The sequence below is a fragment of the Vicugna pacos genome, chromosome 3, assembly GCF_048564905.1.
Source record: "Vicugna pacos chromosome 3, VicPac4, whole genome shotgun sequence".
Lineage (NCBI taxonomy): Eukaryota > Metazoa > Chordata > Mammalia > Artiodactyla > Camelidae > Vicugna > Vicugna pacos.
The window spans coordinates 35415371-35431963 of record NC_132989.1 but is presented as its reverse complement, the minus strand read 5'-3'; the positions used below and the strand labels follow the sequence as shown (position 1 = coordinate 35431963).

Genomic DNA, 16593 nt, shown 5'->3' with positions numbered 1-16593 from the left:
CCCAATGTTCACAGTAGCACTATACACAATAGCCAAGACATGGAAGCAACCTAAAAGTCCACTGACAGATAACTGGATAAAGAAGGTGTGGTATATTTATGCAATGGAATACTACTCAGCCATAAAAAAGAATAAAATAATGACATTGGCAGCAACATGGATGGTCCTAGAGATTATCAATCTAAGTGAAGTAAGCCAGAAAGAGAAAGAAACATACCATATGATATCACTTATATGTGGAATAAAAAAAAAAGAAAGAAACAAGAGGATACTAATGAACTCACGTACAAAACAGAAACAGACTCCCAGACATAGTAAACAATCTATGGTTACCAGGGAAAGAGGGTGAGAAGGGATAAATTTGGGAATTTGAGATTTACTAATGTCAGCCACCATATATAAAATTAGATTTTAAAAAAAAGTTTCCTCTGTATAGCACAGGAAAATATAAATATGTTCAATATCTTGTAATAACCTTTAATGAGAAAGAATATGAAAATGAATATATGTATGTATATGCATGACTGGGACATTGTGCTGTATACCAGAAATTGACACATTGTAACTGACTGTACTTCAATTAAAAATAAATAAGTAAAAATAAGCAAAATTTGGCTAAAAAGAAAGGTGACTGAATAGAGAATGAAAAAGTGTCCAGGCAGAAGGAACAATATATACAAAGACTCAGAACCAAGAGGAAGCATGTGGTTAGAGAACTGAAGTAGGTGTGGCATGCAAGACCAGACTGAGGAAAGTGCGGAAAGAGCATGGGGATAGAGTGATAAGTAGAGGCTGTATCATAAATAGTCTTCTTGAATGTGTTGAAACATTTGAATAGTTTTCTAAGATTAAGGGAAAACCATGAAACAATTTTGAGAGGAGAACAGATATAACTAAATAGGTTTCCGTATGAAGAAACTGGAGAGGGATAGGGTTTCTCAAATTGATTAAGGAAAGTATAACTAAATAACTAAAGCTAAAATAATAGACAATATTCTGTAATAGGGAGTATGCCAGTAAGTCAGCACTCTCCAAGTTGGTAGGTTCAGACTCGTACAACTTTTTGGAAGGTAATATATCAGGGCTTATCAAAATTTTATATATGCATACCGTATAAACCAGCAGTCCATGACTCCTTCAGGAGTTAACCCTGAAGAAAATGCTTACTGCAGCACTGCCTAAAAATAGCATAATGGTTAAGAGCACAGACAAGAGTCACAGACCAAAGTTCTAATCCCAGTTCTGTCATTCAGTAGTTGTACAGGGAGATTATATAATCTCCTTTAGCATCCATTTTTCCTTCTGCAAAGCTTTTATAGGGTTGTTACAATCAAATTAGATAACAAAAGTAAAGCACTTAGCATAGTATCTGATAATTCAGTACTTTAATAAAGGTAGCCATTAAATAGTAAGGTCAGTAGAGTTCAGACATCAAAATAATAACTATGACAGGTTTCTCATTATCATAAAGGGAGAACACTAGGATAAATCTTATGGTGTAGGATTAAAAGGATTGAAGGTGTCAGTGTGAATGTATGTTGTTTAGTATATGCATGGATAAAAGAGCCATAAAAGCATATACGTACAGATACTTATGTGTGCATGTATATATATATATCTGTGTATGCATGTATATGTGTATATGTATGCAAACATGGGGACAGCAATAGGTACAGTACAGGGGACACAGGCTGACTGAAAGACTGAAACCTAATCACAGGACTATAAAATGCTTCCCTTCCCGGAACCCTCCTACACTGCTGGTGAGAATGCAGTTTGTTGCAGCCACTGTGGAAACAGTATGGAGATTCCTCAAAAGACTAGGAATAGACTTATGACCTAGGAATCCCGCTCCTGGGCATATATCCAGAAGGAACTCTACTTCAAAATGACACCTGCACCCCAATGTTCATAGCAGCACTATTTACAATAGCCAAGACATCGAATCAGCCTAAATGTCCATCAACAGATGACTAGATAAAGAAGATGTGGTATATTTATACAGTGGAATACTATTCAGCCATAAAAATCGGCAATGTAACGCCATTTGCAGCAACATGAATGTTCCTGGAGAATGTCATTCTAAGTGAAGTAAGCCAGAAAGAGAAAGAAAAATACCATATGAGATCACTCATATGTGGAATCTAAAAAAAAAACCAAAACATAAATACAAAACAGAAATAGACTCATAAACATAGAATACAAACTTGTGGTTACCAAGGGGACGGGGGGGTGGGAAGGGACAGACTGGGATTTCAAAATGTAGAATAGATAAACAAGATTATACTGTATAGCACAGGGAAATAAATACAAGATCTTATGGTAACTCACAGTGAAAAAAAATGGGACAATGAATATATATACGTTCATGTATAACTGAAAAGTTTGCTCTACACTGGAATTTGATACAACATCATAAAATGACTGTAACTCAAAAAATTTTAAAAATGTAAAAAAAACAATGTTTCCCTTCCCCCAACACGTTACCACTACATTTCTCAAAGCCTATTTTCCTTTATCCAATATATTATGTCTATCATCAACAAAAAATTACAAGGCACACTAAAAGGCAAAAAAAAAATCCATAATCTGTGCTTCCATCTTAGGAAAATAGAAAAACAGGAGCAAATTAAATTTAACATAAGCAGAAGAGACATACTAAAAACTACAGAAGAAATCAAAGAAATTGAAAACAGAAAAATCGGTGGAGAAAAAAAACAAAATCACAAGCCAGTTCTTTGGAAAAAAAATCAATAAAATCAATAAGCATCTAGCCAGCCTAGGGAAAAAAAGAAAGAAAACACAAATTACTATTATTAGAAATGAAAAAGGGGACATAACTACAGATGCCACGGACACTAAAAGTTTAATAAAGGGACAGTATAAACAACTCTATGCCCACAAATTTGATAACCTAGATTGGAAATGGTCCAATTCCTTTTAAAAACACAATCTGCCAAAATTCACACACGAAGAAATCCTCTACAATTTTTTTCACAAGACAATACTAAAGTGAATACTTCGTAACTCACTATATGAGGCCAGCATTATCCTAATATCAAATCCAGACAAAGACATTACAAGAAGAGAAAACAACAAAGACCAGTATCTCTCATAGTCATAAATGCAAAAATCTTCTACAAAGTATTAGCTAATCAAACCCAACACAATGTATAAAAAGAACTACAAACTACAACCAGATGGGGTTTATCCAAGGTACGGAAGATACATAACATTCAAAAAGCCATTAATGTAATCTATCATCTCAATAGGCTAAAGAAGAAAAACCACATGGTTGTATCAATACATGGTCGTATCAATACATGCTGAGAAAAGCATTTGATAAGCTCCAACACTCATTCATAATAAAACACTCTCAGTAAACTAGAAATAGAGAGTAACTTCCTCAGCTTGAAAAACAACATTTACAAAAAATCTACAGCTGACATCATACTTAATGGCGAGTAGCTTTCCCTAAACTAAGATCAGGAATAAGGCAAGGATGTCCCCCTTCACCACGGCTGTTCAATACCATACTGGAAATCCTAGTAACTAATGTAGTAACACAAGCAAAGGAAACAAAGGCTTGCAGATTGGGAAGAAAGACATAAAACTGTCTTTGTTTCCAGATAACTAGCCTATCCATCTGTGGAAAGATCAAAACACAAGAACAAAAACAAAAAAAATCAAATTAAAAAAATCAAATTAATAAGCAATTATAGTAAGGCTGCAGGAGACAAGATTAATATACAAAAGCCAATTACCTTCCCATAAACCAGTAATGATCAAGTGAAATTTGAAATTAAAAATACCATTTACATCAGCACCCAACATAGATATTTAGAAATAAATCTAACAAAATATGTACAAGATCTATATGAGATAAACTACAAAACTGATAAATAAAAGAACTAAATAAATGGAGAGAGATTCTATGCTCATGGATAGGACAACTCAATATTGTCAAAATACTAGTACTTCCAGCTTGATCTATGCAATCAAGTAGTCCCAATCAAAGTCCCAATAACTTATTTTGTAACACGGACAAATTGATTCTAAAGCTTTTATGAAGAAGCAAAAGACTCAGAATAACCAACTCAATACTTAAGAATAACAAAGATGGGAGTACTGATACTACTCAAATTCAAGACTTACTATAAAGTTACAGTAATCAAAACAGTGTGATCCTGGTGAAATACACACAAAGATCAATGAGACAGAACAGAGAGCCTATAAATAGACCCACATATATACAGTCAACTGATCTTTGACAAATATGTGTTTGTTTTTTGGTTTGGGGGGGTTTGGTGGGGGAGGTAATTAGTTTTATTTATTTTATTTTGATGGAGGTCCTGGGATTGAACCCAGGACCTACTGCATGCTAAGCATACACTCTACCACTGAGCTATCCCCTCCACCTTGATCTTTGACAAAGGAGTCAAGGCAATACAATGGAGCAAAAATAGTCTTTTCAACAAATTGTACTGGAACAACTGGACATCCACATGTGAAAAACGAATCTAGACACAGACCTTAAAACCTTCACAAAAATAAACTCAAAATCCATCATAGACTTAAGTGTAGAACATAAACCTGTATTAACTCCTAAAAGAAATATAGGAGAGGTTTTCCCAGGCAAGATGACAGAGTAGTAGGACCACGAGATCGCCTGTCCTTGCAACTACAAAAAAATAACTACCAACTGCTAAACAACCATCTAAAAAAAAGACTGGACCCTAGCAGAAAAGATCTTCTTCAGCTGAAAACATAAAGAGAGGACCACAGCCGGACAGCAGGAGGGGCATGCTCACAATATAACCGGGCTCCATATCCCCCAGGTGTGAAACCCACAAACTGAAGAATAATCAAGTTGTAGAGGCCCTCCTACAGGAGTGAGTTTTGGGCCCCAGGTCAGCTCCCCAGCCTCATGTTCTGGCATTGGGAGGAAGAGACCATAGGACAGCTGGTTTTGATGGCCAGCAGGGCTTACCTCCAGGAGCCCCACGGGAATGGGCAAAACAGACTTCACTCTCTTGGGAAGCGTACACAGAATCTCAAATGTACCAGGTCCAAGGGCAAAAGCAGTGACTTCATAAGAACCGGGGCCAGACCTACCTGCTGGTTTCAGAAGTTCTCCTGGGGAGATAGGGGGCTTCTGTGGCTCACCCAGGGGACATAAAAGCTGGTGGGGAGTGTTCACCTACAAAGCTTTCTGGAGGCTGACATCTGGAATGGATTATTAGCACCAGCACCTAGCCCCACTCAACAGCCTGTAGGCTTAAGTGCTGGGAAGCCAAGGCCTAACAACGTACTGAGTAGGAACCAAGCCCCAATCATCAGCAGACTTCCTGAGGCCACAACTGCCTCTAGACACACCCCAAGACATGGCGCTGCCCACCAGAGGGCCAGGACAAAGCTCCACTCAGCACTGGGCAGGCACCTACTCCTCCTGTCAGGAAACCTGCATAAGACTCTAGTCCAGCTTCATCCACCAGGGGGAAGATACCAGAAATAAGAAAACAATCCCAAAGCTTGTGGAAGGAATCTGCAAACACAGACCACACTCCACCCTGGGACGGCTAGACGCTGGCCCTTGGGTGACAAGAGAGGAGTGTTCTGCTGGGACACACAGGTGGTCTCCCACAGAGGGCCACTTCTCCAAGGTCAAGAAACATAACTAACCTACCTAAAAACAGAAACAGAAAGTTAGAAAAAATGAGGCAGCAGAGGAGTATCTTCCAGGCCAAGGCACAAGATAAAATACTAGAAAGAGATATAAGTGATGAGGAAATGGGCAATCTACCCAAGAAAGACTTTAGAGTAATGATGGCAAAGAATTAGAAAATGTAAAGGATGCCCAAACAGTTGAAGAATACAATTACTGAAATGAATAACAGACTAGATGGAACCAAGAATAGACTAAATGAGGCACAAGCACAGATCAAAGAGCTAGAAGACAGATAAGTGGAAATCACTACTGCAAAACAAAACAAAACAAAAAAAGTAAAAAGAATGAAAAGAAATGAGGATAGCTTAACAGAACTCTGGGACAACATGAAGCACACTAATATTCCCATTATACGGGTCCCAAAAAGAGAAGAGAGAGAGAAAGAACCTGAGAAAATATATGAAGAGGTAAGAGCTGAAAACTTCCCTACCTTGGGAAAGGAAACAGTCATCCGAGCACAAGAAGCACAAAGAGTTCCACACAGGATCAACCCAAAGAGGAACACACCAAGGCACATAATAATCAAAATGATAAAAATTAAGGATAAGGACAGAATATTAAAATCAGCAAGAGAAAAACAACAAGTAACACACAGGGGAACTCCCATAAGGTTATCAGCTGATTTTTCAGCAGAAACTATTCAGGCCAGAAGCAAGTGGCACAATATATTTAAAGTGATGAAAAGGAAAAACTTACAACAAAGAACACTCTATCCAGCAAGGCTCTCATTCAGGTTTGATGGGGAGATCAAAAGTGTCACATAAACAAAGACTGAAAGAACTCAGCACCACCAAACCAGCTTTATGACAAATGTTACAGGAACTTCTCTAGTCATCAAACCACCAGAAAAGAGAGAAGAAAGAAAGAAAAAAAAAAAGACCTACAAAAACAAACCCAAAACGCTTATCAAAATGGCAATAAGAAGATGTGTATTGATAATTACCTTAAATGTAAATAGATTAAATGCTCCAACCAAAAGATCCTGACTGGCTGAATGGATACGAAAACACAATACATATATATGCTGTTTACAAGAGACCCACTTCAGAGCTAGAGATACATGCAGGCTGAAAGGAGATGGAAAAATAGTCCATGCACATGGAAACCAAAAGAAAGCTGGAGTAGTAATACATATATCTGACAAAATAGATTTTAAAATAAAAATTGTTACAATAGACAAAGAAACATTACATAATGCTCAAGGAATCAACCCAAGAAAAGGCTTTAACAATTGTAAATATATATGCTCCCAACATAGGAGCACTTCAGTATATAAGTCAACTGTTAACAGACATACAAGTAGAAATCAACAGTAACACAATAATAGTGGGGGGAACCTTAACACCCCACTTACATCAATGGGCAGATCATCCAGACAGAAAATCAGTGAGGAAATACAGGTCTTAAATAACATATTATGCCAGATGGACTTAACTGATATCTATAGAGCATTCTATCCAAAAGCAAGAGAATATACATTCTTTTCAAGTTCACAAGGAACATTCTCCAGAGTCGACCACATGCTGGCCCACAAAGCTAGCATCAGCAAATTTCAGAAAACTGAAATCGTACCAAGTATCTTTTCTGACAACAACGCTATGAATTTGGAAATCAACTACAAGAAGAAAACTGCAAAAATTGCAAACACAGGGAGGTTAAACAATATGCTTCTAAACAACTAAGGGATCACTAAAGTAATCAAAGGGGAAATGAAAAAATACTTCCAGGAAAATGAAAATGAAAACGTAACAATCCAAAACCTCTGGGACACATCAAAAGCAGTGCTAAGAGGCAAGTTTACGGTGAGACAGTCTACCTCAGGAAACAAGAAACATCTCATATAAACAAACTAACCTTACACCTAAAGCAGCTAGAGAAAGAACAAAACCCAAAGTTAGTAGAAGAAAAGAAATCAAAGATTAGAGCAGAAATAAATGAAATAGACTAAAAAAATGGAAAAGATCAATGAAATTAAAAGCTGGTTCTTTGAAAAGATAAACAAAATTTAAAAATCTTTAGTCAGACTCATAAGGAAAACAAAGGAGAGGGCCCAAATTAATAAACTCAGAAATGAAGAAGTCCCAATTGATACCACAGAAATCCAAGGGATCACAAGAGGCTACTATGAGCAACTATACACCAACAAAAAGGACAATCTAGAAGAAATGGACAGTTTCTTAGAACGTTACAATTTGCCAAGACGGACCCAGGAAGAAACAGACAATATGAGCAGACCAATTACCAGTACTGAAATTGAATCAGTAATTTTAGAATTCCCAACAAATAAAAAGTCCAAGACCAGATGCCTTCACAGGCGAATTCTACCAAACATTTTAAAAACCGTTCATGCCTATCCTTCTGAAGTGATTCCAAAAAATTGCAGAGAAAGGAACACTTCCAAGCTCATCCTATGAGGCCATCATCACCCTTGTACCAAACCATAAAAAGATATCACAAAAATAGAAAATTACACTCCAATATCACTTAAAAATATAGATGTGTATTTTTGCAACAAAATACTAGCTAATCAACTCCAACTATGCATTAAAAGGATCATAAACCACTATCAAGTGAAATTTCTCTCAGGCATGCAAGGACTTTTCAATATCCACAAGTCAATCAATGTGATATACCACAATAATAAACTGAAGAGTAAAAATCATATGATCATCTCAATATATACAGAAATATTTTTGACAGAATTCAACATTCATTTACAAGAAAAGCTCTCCAGAAAGTGGGCACAGACAGAATATACCGCACTGTGATAAAAGACATATATGATAAACCCACAGCTAATATCATACTTAAAGGGGGAAAACTGAAAGCATTTCCTCTAAGATCAGAAACAAGACAAGAATGCCCACTCCTGCCACTTTTATTCAACATAGTTTTGGAAGTCCTAACCATAGAAATCAGAGAAGAAAAAGAAATAAAACGAATCCAAATTGGAAACAAAGAAGTAAAACTGTCACTGTTTGCAGAAGATATCATACTATACATAGTACAGCATATGAGAAAACTACTAGAGCTCATCAATGAATTTGGTAAAGTTTCAGGATACAAAATTAATATACAGAAATTTCTATACACTAACAACAAAATAGCAGAAAAAGAAATTAAAGAAACTATCCCATTTACTGTCACACCAAAAAGAATAAAATGCCTAGGAATAAACCTACCCAAGCAGGCAAAAGACCTGTACTCCAAAACTGTAAGACACTGATGAAAGAAACTGAAGACAAACATATGGAAAGATATACTGTGTCCTTGGATTGGAAGAATCAATACTGTTAAAACGGCCATACTACCCAAGGTAATATACAGATTCAATGCAGTCCCTATCAAATTACCAATGACATTTTTCACAGAGCTGGACCAAAAAAAACGTTTAAATTTGAATGGAAACACAAAAGACGCTGAATAGCCAAAACAATCTTGAAAAAGAATGGAGCTGGGGGAATCACACTCCCTGGCTACAGACTATACTACAAAGCTACAGTAATCAAACAGTATGGTATTGGCACAAAAACAGACACACAGATCAATGGAACAGGATAGAAAGTCCAGAAGCAAATCCACACACTTACAGTAATTTAATCTACAACAAAGGAGGCAAGAATATACAATGGAGAAAAGACAGTCTCTTCAGTAAGTGGTGCTGGGAAAATTGGACAGCTATTTGTAAAAGCCTAAAATTAGAATATTCTCTAACATCATTACAAAAATAAACTCAAAATGGATTAAAAACTTCAATGTCATACCAGATACTATAAAACTCCTAGAGGAAAACATAGGCACAACACTCTTTGACATAAATTACAGCAGTGTATTTTTAGAATCAGCTCCTGGAATAATGGAAATAAAAGCAAAAATAAACAGATGGGATCTAATTAAACTAAAAAGCTTTTGTACGGCTAAGGATACCATCAACAAAACAAAAAGACAACCTTCAGAATGGGAGAAAATATTTGCAAACAATTGGACAGATAAGGGACTGATTTCCAAATAATACTAACAGCTCATACACCTTAATATCAAAAACAAAAAAAAACCCAATCCAAAAATGGGCAAAAGACCTAAACAAGCAATAAACCAATGAAGATAACAGGCCATGAAAAAATGCTCAATATCACTAAGTATCAGAGAAAAGCAAATCAAAACTACAATGAGGTATCAGCTCACACCTGTCAGAACATCCCTCATTAAAAAGTCTACAAACAATAAATGCCAGAGAGGATGTCGAGAGGAAGGAACCGTCCCACGATGTTGGTGGGAATGTAAATTGGTGCAGCCACTATGGAGGACAGTATGGAGGTTCCTTAAAAAACTAAAACTAGAATTACCATATGATCCAGCAATCCCACTCCTGGGCATATACCCAGAGAAAAATGTAATTAAAAAAGATACATGCACCTCAGTGTTCATAGCAGCACTACTTACAATAGCCAAGACATGGAAATAACCCAACTGTCCATCAACAGATGACTGGATAAAGAAGTTGTGGTATGTTTATACAATAGACTACTACTCAGCCATCAAAAAGAATAAAATAATGCCATTTGCAGCAACATTGATGGACCTGGAGATCGTAATTCTAAGTGAAGTAAGCCAGAAAGAGAAAGAAAAATGTCATATATCACTTACATGTAGAACATAAAAAAAAAAAAAAAAAAACTGGAGGGGACACAGATGAACTACTTATTATTTATAACTTAGATAACTGATTTCTTGAATATGTGTAAGCTCATCTGACTGTCTTTTATGACTGGATTACTGTATTCTGTTGCTTCTTATGTTGTGGCTGGCTTTATTCCTTTGGTAACTATGTAAGTTTCAAAACCTAAAGCTCTAAACTGTTCTTAGAAACAATGAACAGTACATAACATGTAAATTAAAGTATGTGCAATATATTATATATATGTATTTATATGCAGTATGTTGTATATGTGCAGTCACATGATATTAATTTTACCTAATAAAACTGAAAAAAGAAAAAAGACAATATAGGAGAAACCTAGATAACCTTGAGCTTGGTGATGACTTTTTAGGTATAACATGATAGGTACAATCCGTGAAAGAATTGATGAGATAGACTTAATTAAAATTTAAAAACTTCAGATCTACTAAAAACAATGTCAACAGAATGAGAAGGCAAGTCATAGACTGGAAAAAATATTTGCAAGAAAGACATCGGATAAAGGACTGTTATCTGAAACGTACAAAGAACTCTTAAAATGCAACAAAACACAACCAACTGAAAAACAGGCGAACAGGCACCTGAGAAGATATACAGACAGCAAGTAAGCACATGAAAATATGTTTACAACATTTATCATTAGAGAAACACAAATTAAAACAATGAGATACCACTATACATCTATTAGAACATCCAAAATCCAAAACACTGACAACACCAAATGCTGACAAGAAATGTGGACCGGTAAGAACTCTCATTCACTGCTGTTAGGAATGCAAAATAGTACATTCATTTTGGAATACAGTTTGGCAGTTTCTTACAAAACTAAGCACGCATTTACCAAATGATCCAGTAATCACGCTCCTTGGTATTTACCCGAGAGCACTGAAAACTTAGGTCCACACAAAAGCCTGCACAGTGATGTTTCTAACAGCCTTATTTCTAATTGCCCAAATCTGGAAGCAACCAAGATATCCTTCAGTAGCTGAGTGGATAAATAAACTTGGTCCATCCAAACAATGGAGTATCATTCAGCTTTAAAAAGAAGAGACCTATCAAGCCACAAAAAGACATGGAAGAAACTTAAATGCATATTACTAAGTGAAAGAAACCAGTGTGAAAAGGCTACATACTGCATGATTCCAACAATACAAGATTTTGGAAAAGGCAAAACTATGGAGACAGTAAAAAGATCAGTGGTTGCCAAGGGTAACGGGGGAGGGAGGAATGAACGAGCAGAACAGAGGATCTTTAGGGCAATGAAACTATCCTGTAGGATACCACAATCATGGACATGTGTCATTACACATTTGTCAAAACCTATAGAATGTACAATACCAGGGACAAACCCTAATATAAACTATGGTCATTGGACAATAATTATGTGTCAGTATGCGTTCATCAATTTTAACAAATATACCACTCTAGTGGGAGATGTTGATAGAGGTGGGGTGGCGCCTGTGTGTGGGGGGGGTAGGTATCTGGGAACACTCTGTACTGCCCATTCAAGTTTGCTGTGAACCTAAAAATGCTCTAAGAAACAAAGTTTATTAATAAAAAAAGAATCAAATGAAGGTTTTGTTGAACTACAGCTGAGTTAACAGAGAACAGTATAACCATTTTTGGCTTTCTTGCACTCATCCTAGGAAGAAAATTTTCCTAAACAGCAATTTTTATAAACAATATAAAATTCTTCTTTGTTCTGTTATATATCAAATAAAGAAAAGACAATCTTTCCCTATTGCTAATTTTTGTAAACAAGAGCTAAGAGCAACAAGTGTTCATACGTAACAAGGCTGCAACATTTGTCTGATGCTCTAGAATAAAATCAATTTCCACTCCCACATATAACTCCTTATACTAGCTCCTCCCCGCTCTTCCTGAAGTTCTAGTCCACAGCTTTAACTTCTCAAAGAATGTCCTTAGAGATGACACACAAACCTTTTCCATCTCGAGGAGGGGCTCCTTTTGCTTTAAAACTATCCACTGGTGCCTTTGTATCTGTTTCCAAAGCAGTGCTTATCTGTATCTCAGACTTGAATTTGGTGTATTTATTACTCAGCAACTGGTACCATCTTGGTGCCTAGAGAGTAACAACGAAACAAGAGCAAAGTACCTTAAGAGTAGGAAATAAACAGTAGTGAGAAATGTTCTACAAGGTTCTAAATGTATTTCCTGCAGTTTCTCAGTATTTCACTCCTAGACTATTTTTCCCCCATATTTTCCTCAAAAGAAATTAATTCTGCTTAGGAAACGAACTGAATTGCCTCCTAAAAAAACTAAGTAGAGGTTTAGATTGTCTTCCTTGCTTCCATTCCCATGTTTCAACAGGTAATAATACATTAAAGAGGAGGAAACACAATACGTGTATTTCTTTCCATCTTCACTCTTATATCCCAATCTCACTTCACCCCTTATACAACAGAAAAAAAGACTTTTTTCCATTTTCCTAACTCCAAATTTTTCACCTTTTCTACCTGCCACATTTCTGCTTTGTTCTATTTATATCAGATTAGAAAAAGAAAAGCTTAATATTAACAAAAACACTAACAATAGGCTAACGTAAAGGTCTAGCGGGAGAGCTCTGGGCTATAACTGATATTGAAAGAAAGGCTTTTTCATAGAATGAAGTATCCTAAATTATCTGAATATCCTCCCCACCTCACAAGCCCCAGAGTAACCTCAGAAATTCTAGTACCTAAATCAGCCTGCAAAATCTCATGGCCCAGGACCACAGGTATCACTAGAGCAGGGGCACCATTCCAATACCTAAAAAAAGCATTCTTGCTCTCATCACTGTAATAAAAAGGCATATTATAGTGATCAAAACCAAAAACTGCTGTTTTATATTCAACTTATGTTTGTAAGTAAAATAGGATTAACTAGTCCATAGGTATTTAAGAAATCCACAACCAAGTTTTTTTAAAGGCAGAAATTCATAATACAGTTTGTTCCTGTATTTCTTAGGACACATATTTTCTAATTTTAAGCCTGAAAAAGGAGTCTTAACTACTCACAGAATTTATGACATACTTTTGTTATTAACTGAGAAAAATAATCAGAGTTTTTCTGTTTGTGTTTATTTACAGACAACCAATTTATTTTGAAATACAAATATTCTACTACCCAATTTCAGGTATTTCTGCTGGCAAACAGAAGAGAATTTGACAAGACAACATTTGGTTTCCCCATAACTAAAATAATCTGAAACATTTCTCCATAACTTTGATCACCGACAAACTGCCCTGAAGGACTAGACAAGGGGAAAAGGAATGACAAGAGCATTCAGAGGCATGATCTCCACTCAGATATCCTCCTAGGAGGATTTACCTTCTCTTTAACCAAAGAGACTGCAGAAGTATTCAGGGTCTAAAACTAAAGAAGGAAAACCTTTTTCAGGACTGAGTGTCAGAGAGGGATGAGTACCCAAGGATGGAAGAGAAATAAGTCCACTTTTAAAGCATTTTGAAATTGACACAATTGTAAACTGACTATACTTCAATAAAAAATATATTTAAAAAATAAGCAACATTTTAAAAAGTAAAATTTCAGGTTTTTTTGAGTAACTCCAAATTTGAGCCAGGCTGACTAGCTCACTTGCAAATGCAGGCATACCTTGGAGACACTGAAAGTTTGGTTCCAGACCACCATAATAAAGTGACTATTGTAATACAGCAAGTCACAACAATTTTTTGGTTTCCCAGTTCATACAGAAGTTATGCTTATACTATACTGTAGTCTATTAAGTATGCAGTAGCATTATGTGTAAGAAAACAGTGTATATACCTTAATTAAAAAAATACTTTACTGCTAAAAAATGCTAACATCACCTGAGCCTTCAGTGAGTTGTAATCTTTTTACAGTAGTAACATTGGAGATCACAGATCACCATAACGAATATAATGAAAATGTCTGAAATATTACAAGAATTACCAAAATGTGACAGACACAAAGTGAGCAAATGCTGCTGAAAAATGGCCACAAGAGAATTGCTTGATACAGGGTTGCCACAAACCTTCAACTGGTTTAAAAAAAAAAAAAAAAAAGCAGTACCTGTGAAGCACAATGACATGAAGTGCAACACAGCGCGGCATGCTTCGACCACTGCTATCAGCAGCACACATCACTGACATACATTTTTTTATTCATTTAAGATTCAAATCAACAGAGGACTTTAAAATAAAAAAGAATTTTTTACTTTAAGAAAGTTGTGACAAAGTCATTAAGAAAAACTAAAAGTAACCATTTCTAAAGTCAAAAACATACAAAAAAGGTTCTAAGATATTGAAAAAGACATGAGGCATTTTTAGTAATAAAAAGCAAAGGAATCAAGACCCAAAGTTCTTCCTTCTTTTGGTGGGAGTGCTGTTTATATCACCTAAGTGTGTTTCAGTAAGCTCACTTACTCTGACTACTACAGAAGGAAAATAAGAAGCAGGAAGCCAATTAGAAGGGTATATGACGGCCAAGGAAAGAAAGGATGGTGGCTGAGGTTGAGACGGCAGCAGTGAAAATGCAGAATAGTAGACGGATCAGGAGGGAAAACAACTGGAAAGGGTGCTATGGAGGCCAGAAAAGAGAGGTATCTAGGAAGACTTCTCTATTCTAGCTTGAGTAACTGCCAGGAGACTGAGGACCACCCACTGAAGCAAGGAACTCTGAAGAGGCGCACCTCTGAGAGCAACGCTCAGGAGATGAACATGTTCAACTCGAGGTAACAGCAATTTAAACACAGATTTCAACTCACAGAGAAGTTTCTTTGAGAAAGACAGTTCTAGGTCAAAGGAACAACCAAAAGATCAGGATTTTCTAAATCAAATTCATTAACTAAAACATAAGAACTACCGTATTGGTTCAAGCCTATGATCTATCAGGTCCAATATTCCATGTCCTTTCCATCAATCCCATACTTACTGAAAACAACCACCTGTTTGACATAATCAGTAACAAAACATCAGAAGGTCAGTACCTGCTTTGTTTCTTGAGCAGTTCTTAAGTCTAGAACAATGTAACCTATCGTTTCCTTGGCTGAAGATAAAGGATCCAAGGCAAAACACTGGAGTTTGATAGGAGTACGCTGTAGCCTGTAACGAAACAATTTACGTGATAAGTAAAATTGCTTTTGCTTAATCCTGAACTTTCTACTAGCTTTGAAAGAGCTGCCTACTTTGGAAGAGCTGTCTTGCTACTACTAGCAAGACAATGTAATTTTGTTGGATAACCTGTATCTATTCTATACTTTCCAACAAACTCTTCAACTGGCATGAAGCACTAATTATGTCTACCCATCTACATACCAACTGAGTAAAATACAAAACATGTCAAAAATTTTAGTCTCTCTCATCTAAGAAGCTATCATCTAGGTCAATGTTTCTCAAGCTTCTGTAATATACAGAAGTCTTCTTAAGTAAAAAAATTACCATGAGTCAACATTGATTCTAAACTGTTTTTCTTAGACTGTCACACACAAAGTTTCAAATACACATATGTATATGCTTATAGTTCTTTTTGTGGCTAAAAAAACCGAAATAAACTTAAGAATTAAATGCCATATTATCTTCAACTATTAAAATTAGGTAAACAGTAATTCAATGTAATACATGCTAGGTAACGTAAGCATGACCTTGACTGGTATAACATGGGTTCTTTTGAGCCTAGAACCCATATACCGGCTCATACAGTAAGCTGATTAGATTTTGCCACCACTGTTACCTAATGGAATGACTAAGAAACCTGCACTTGACACAGAATCATTATTTATATATTCAATTTATCTGTGTTATTTTCTCAGCCTACAACATGTAGGGTGATACCACTTGGCACCAACACAGCTGTATACACAGCCACCAAAGCAGGCCCTAATATCTTATAGCAAGACTATGTCTGAGGATATACTCCAGAAGTCACTGAGATGAAATACAAAGTTATGAATCCTCTAAGAATTTAATACCCTTTCAAGTAAATCCATGGACTAATCTAGCAATGGAAGAAAATTTCTCCTTGCTTTCATTTATTTTTTAACCTTTGTACTCTGATTTAGTACTAAGAAAGAGCAAACAGTGAAGTGATTATATGTTACCCAGAGGAAACATACTTTCAACCTTTTTTAAAATAGAAGTATCAGTGTTCCTGCCTGCTTCTGGTCATCAGAGTTCATGAAGTAACA

The 16593-nt window shown here is 36.0% G+C and overlaps 1 protein-coding gene across 7 annotated transcripts in view; it reads right to left on the bottom strand.

Moving 5' to 3' along the window:
- The window catches only part of CEP120 (centrosomal protein 120), a 124969-nt gene that overhangs the window by 104784 nt on the left and 3592 nt on the right, over nt 1-16593 (bottom strand). For all 7 annotated transcript variants that reach the window (XR_012070095.1, XM_072957701.1, XM_072957695.1 and 4 more), the window contains 2 exons: nt 15397-15511; nt 12369-12510 (listed from right to left, as the gene is read on the bottom strand). Coding sequence is in view for 6 of the 7 variants with exons in the window: in XM_072957701.1 (XP_072813802.1) it covers nt 12369-12510; nt 15397-15511 (257 nt within the window). In the remaining variant the exon portion in view is untranslated. The remainder of the gene's footprint in view (nt 1-12368; nt 12511-15396; nt 15512-16593) is intronic.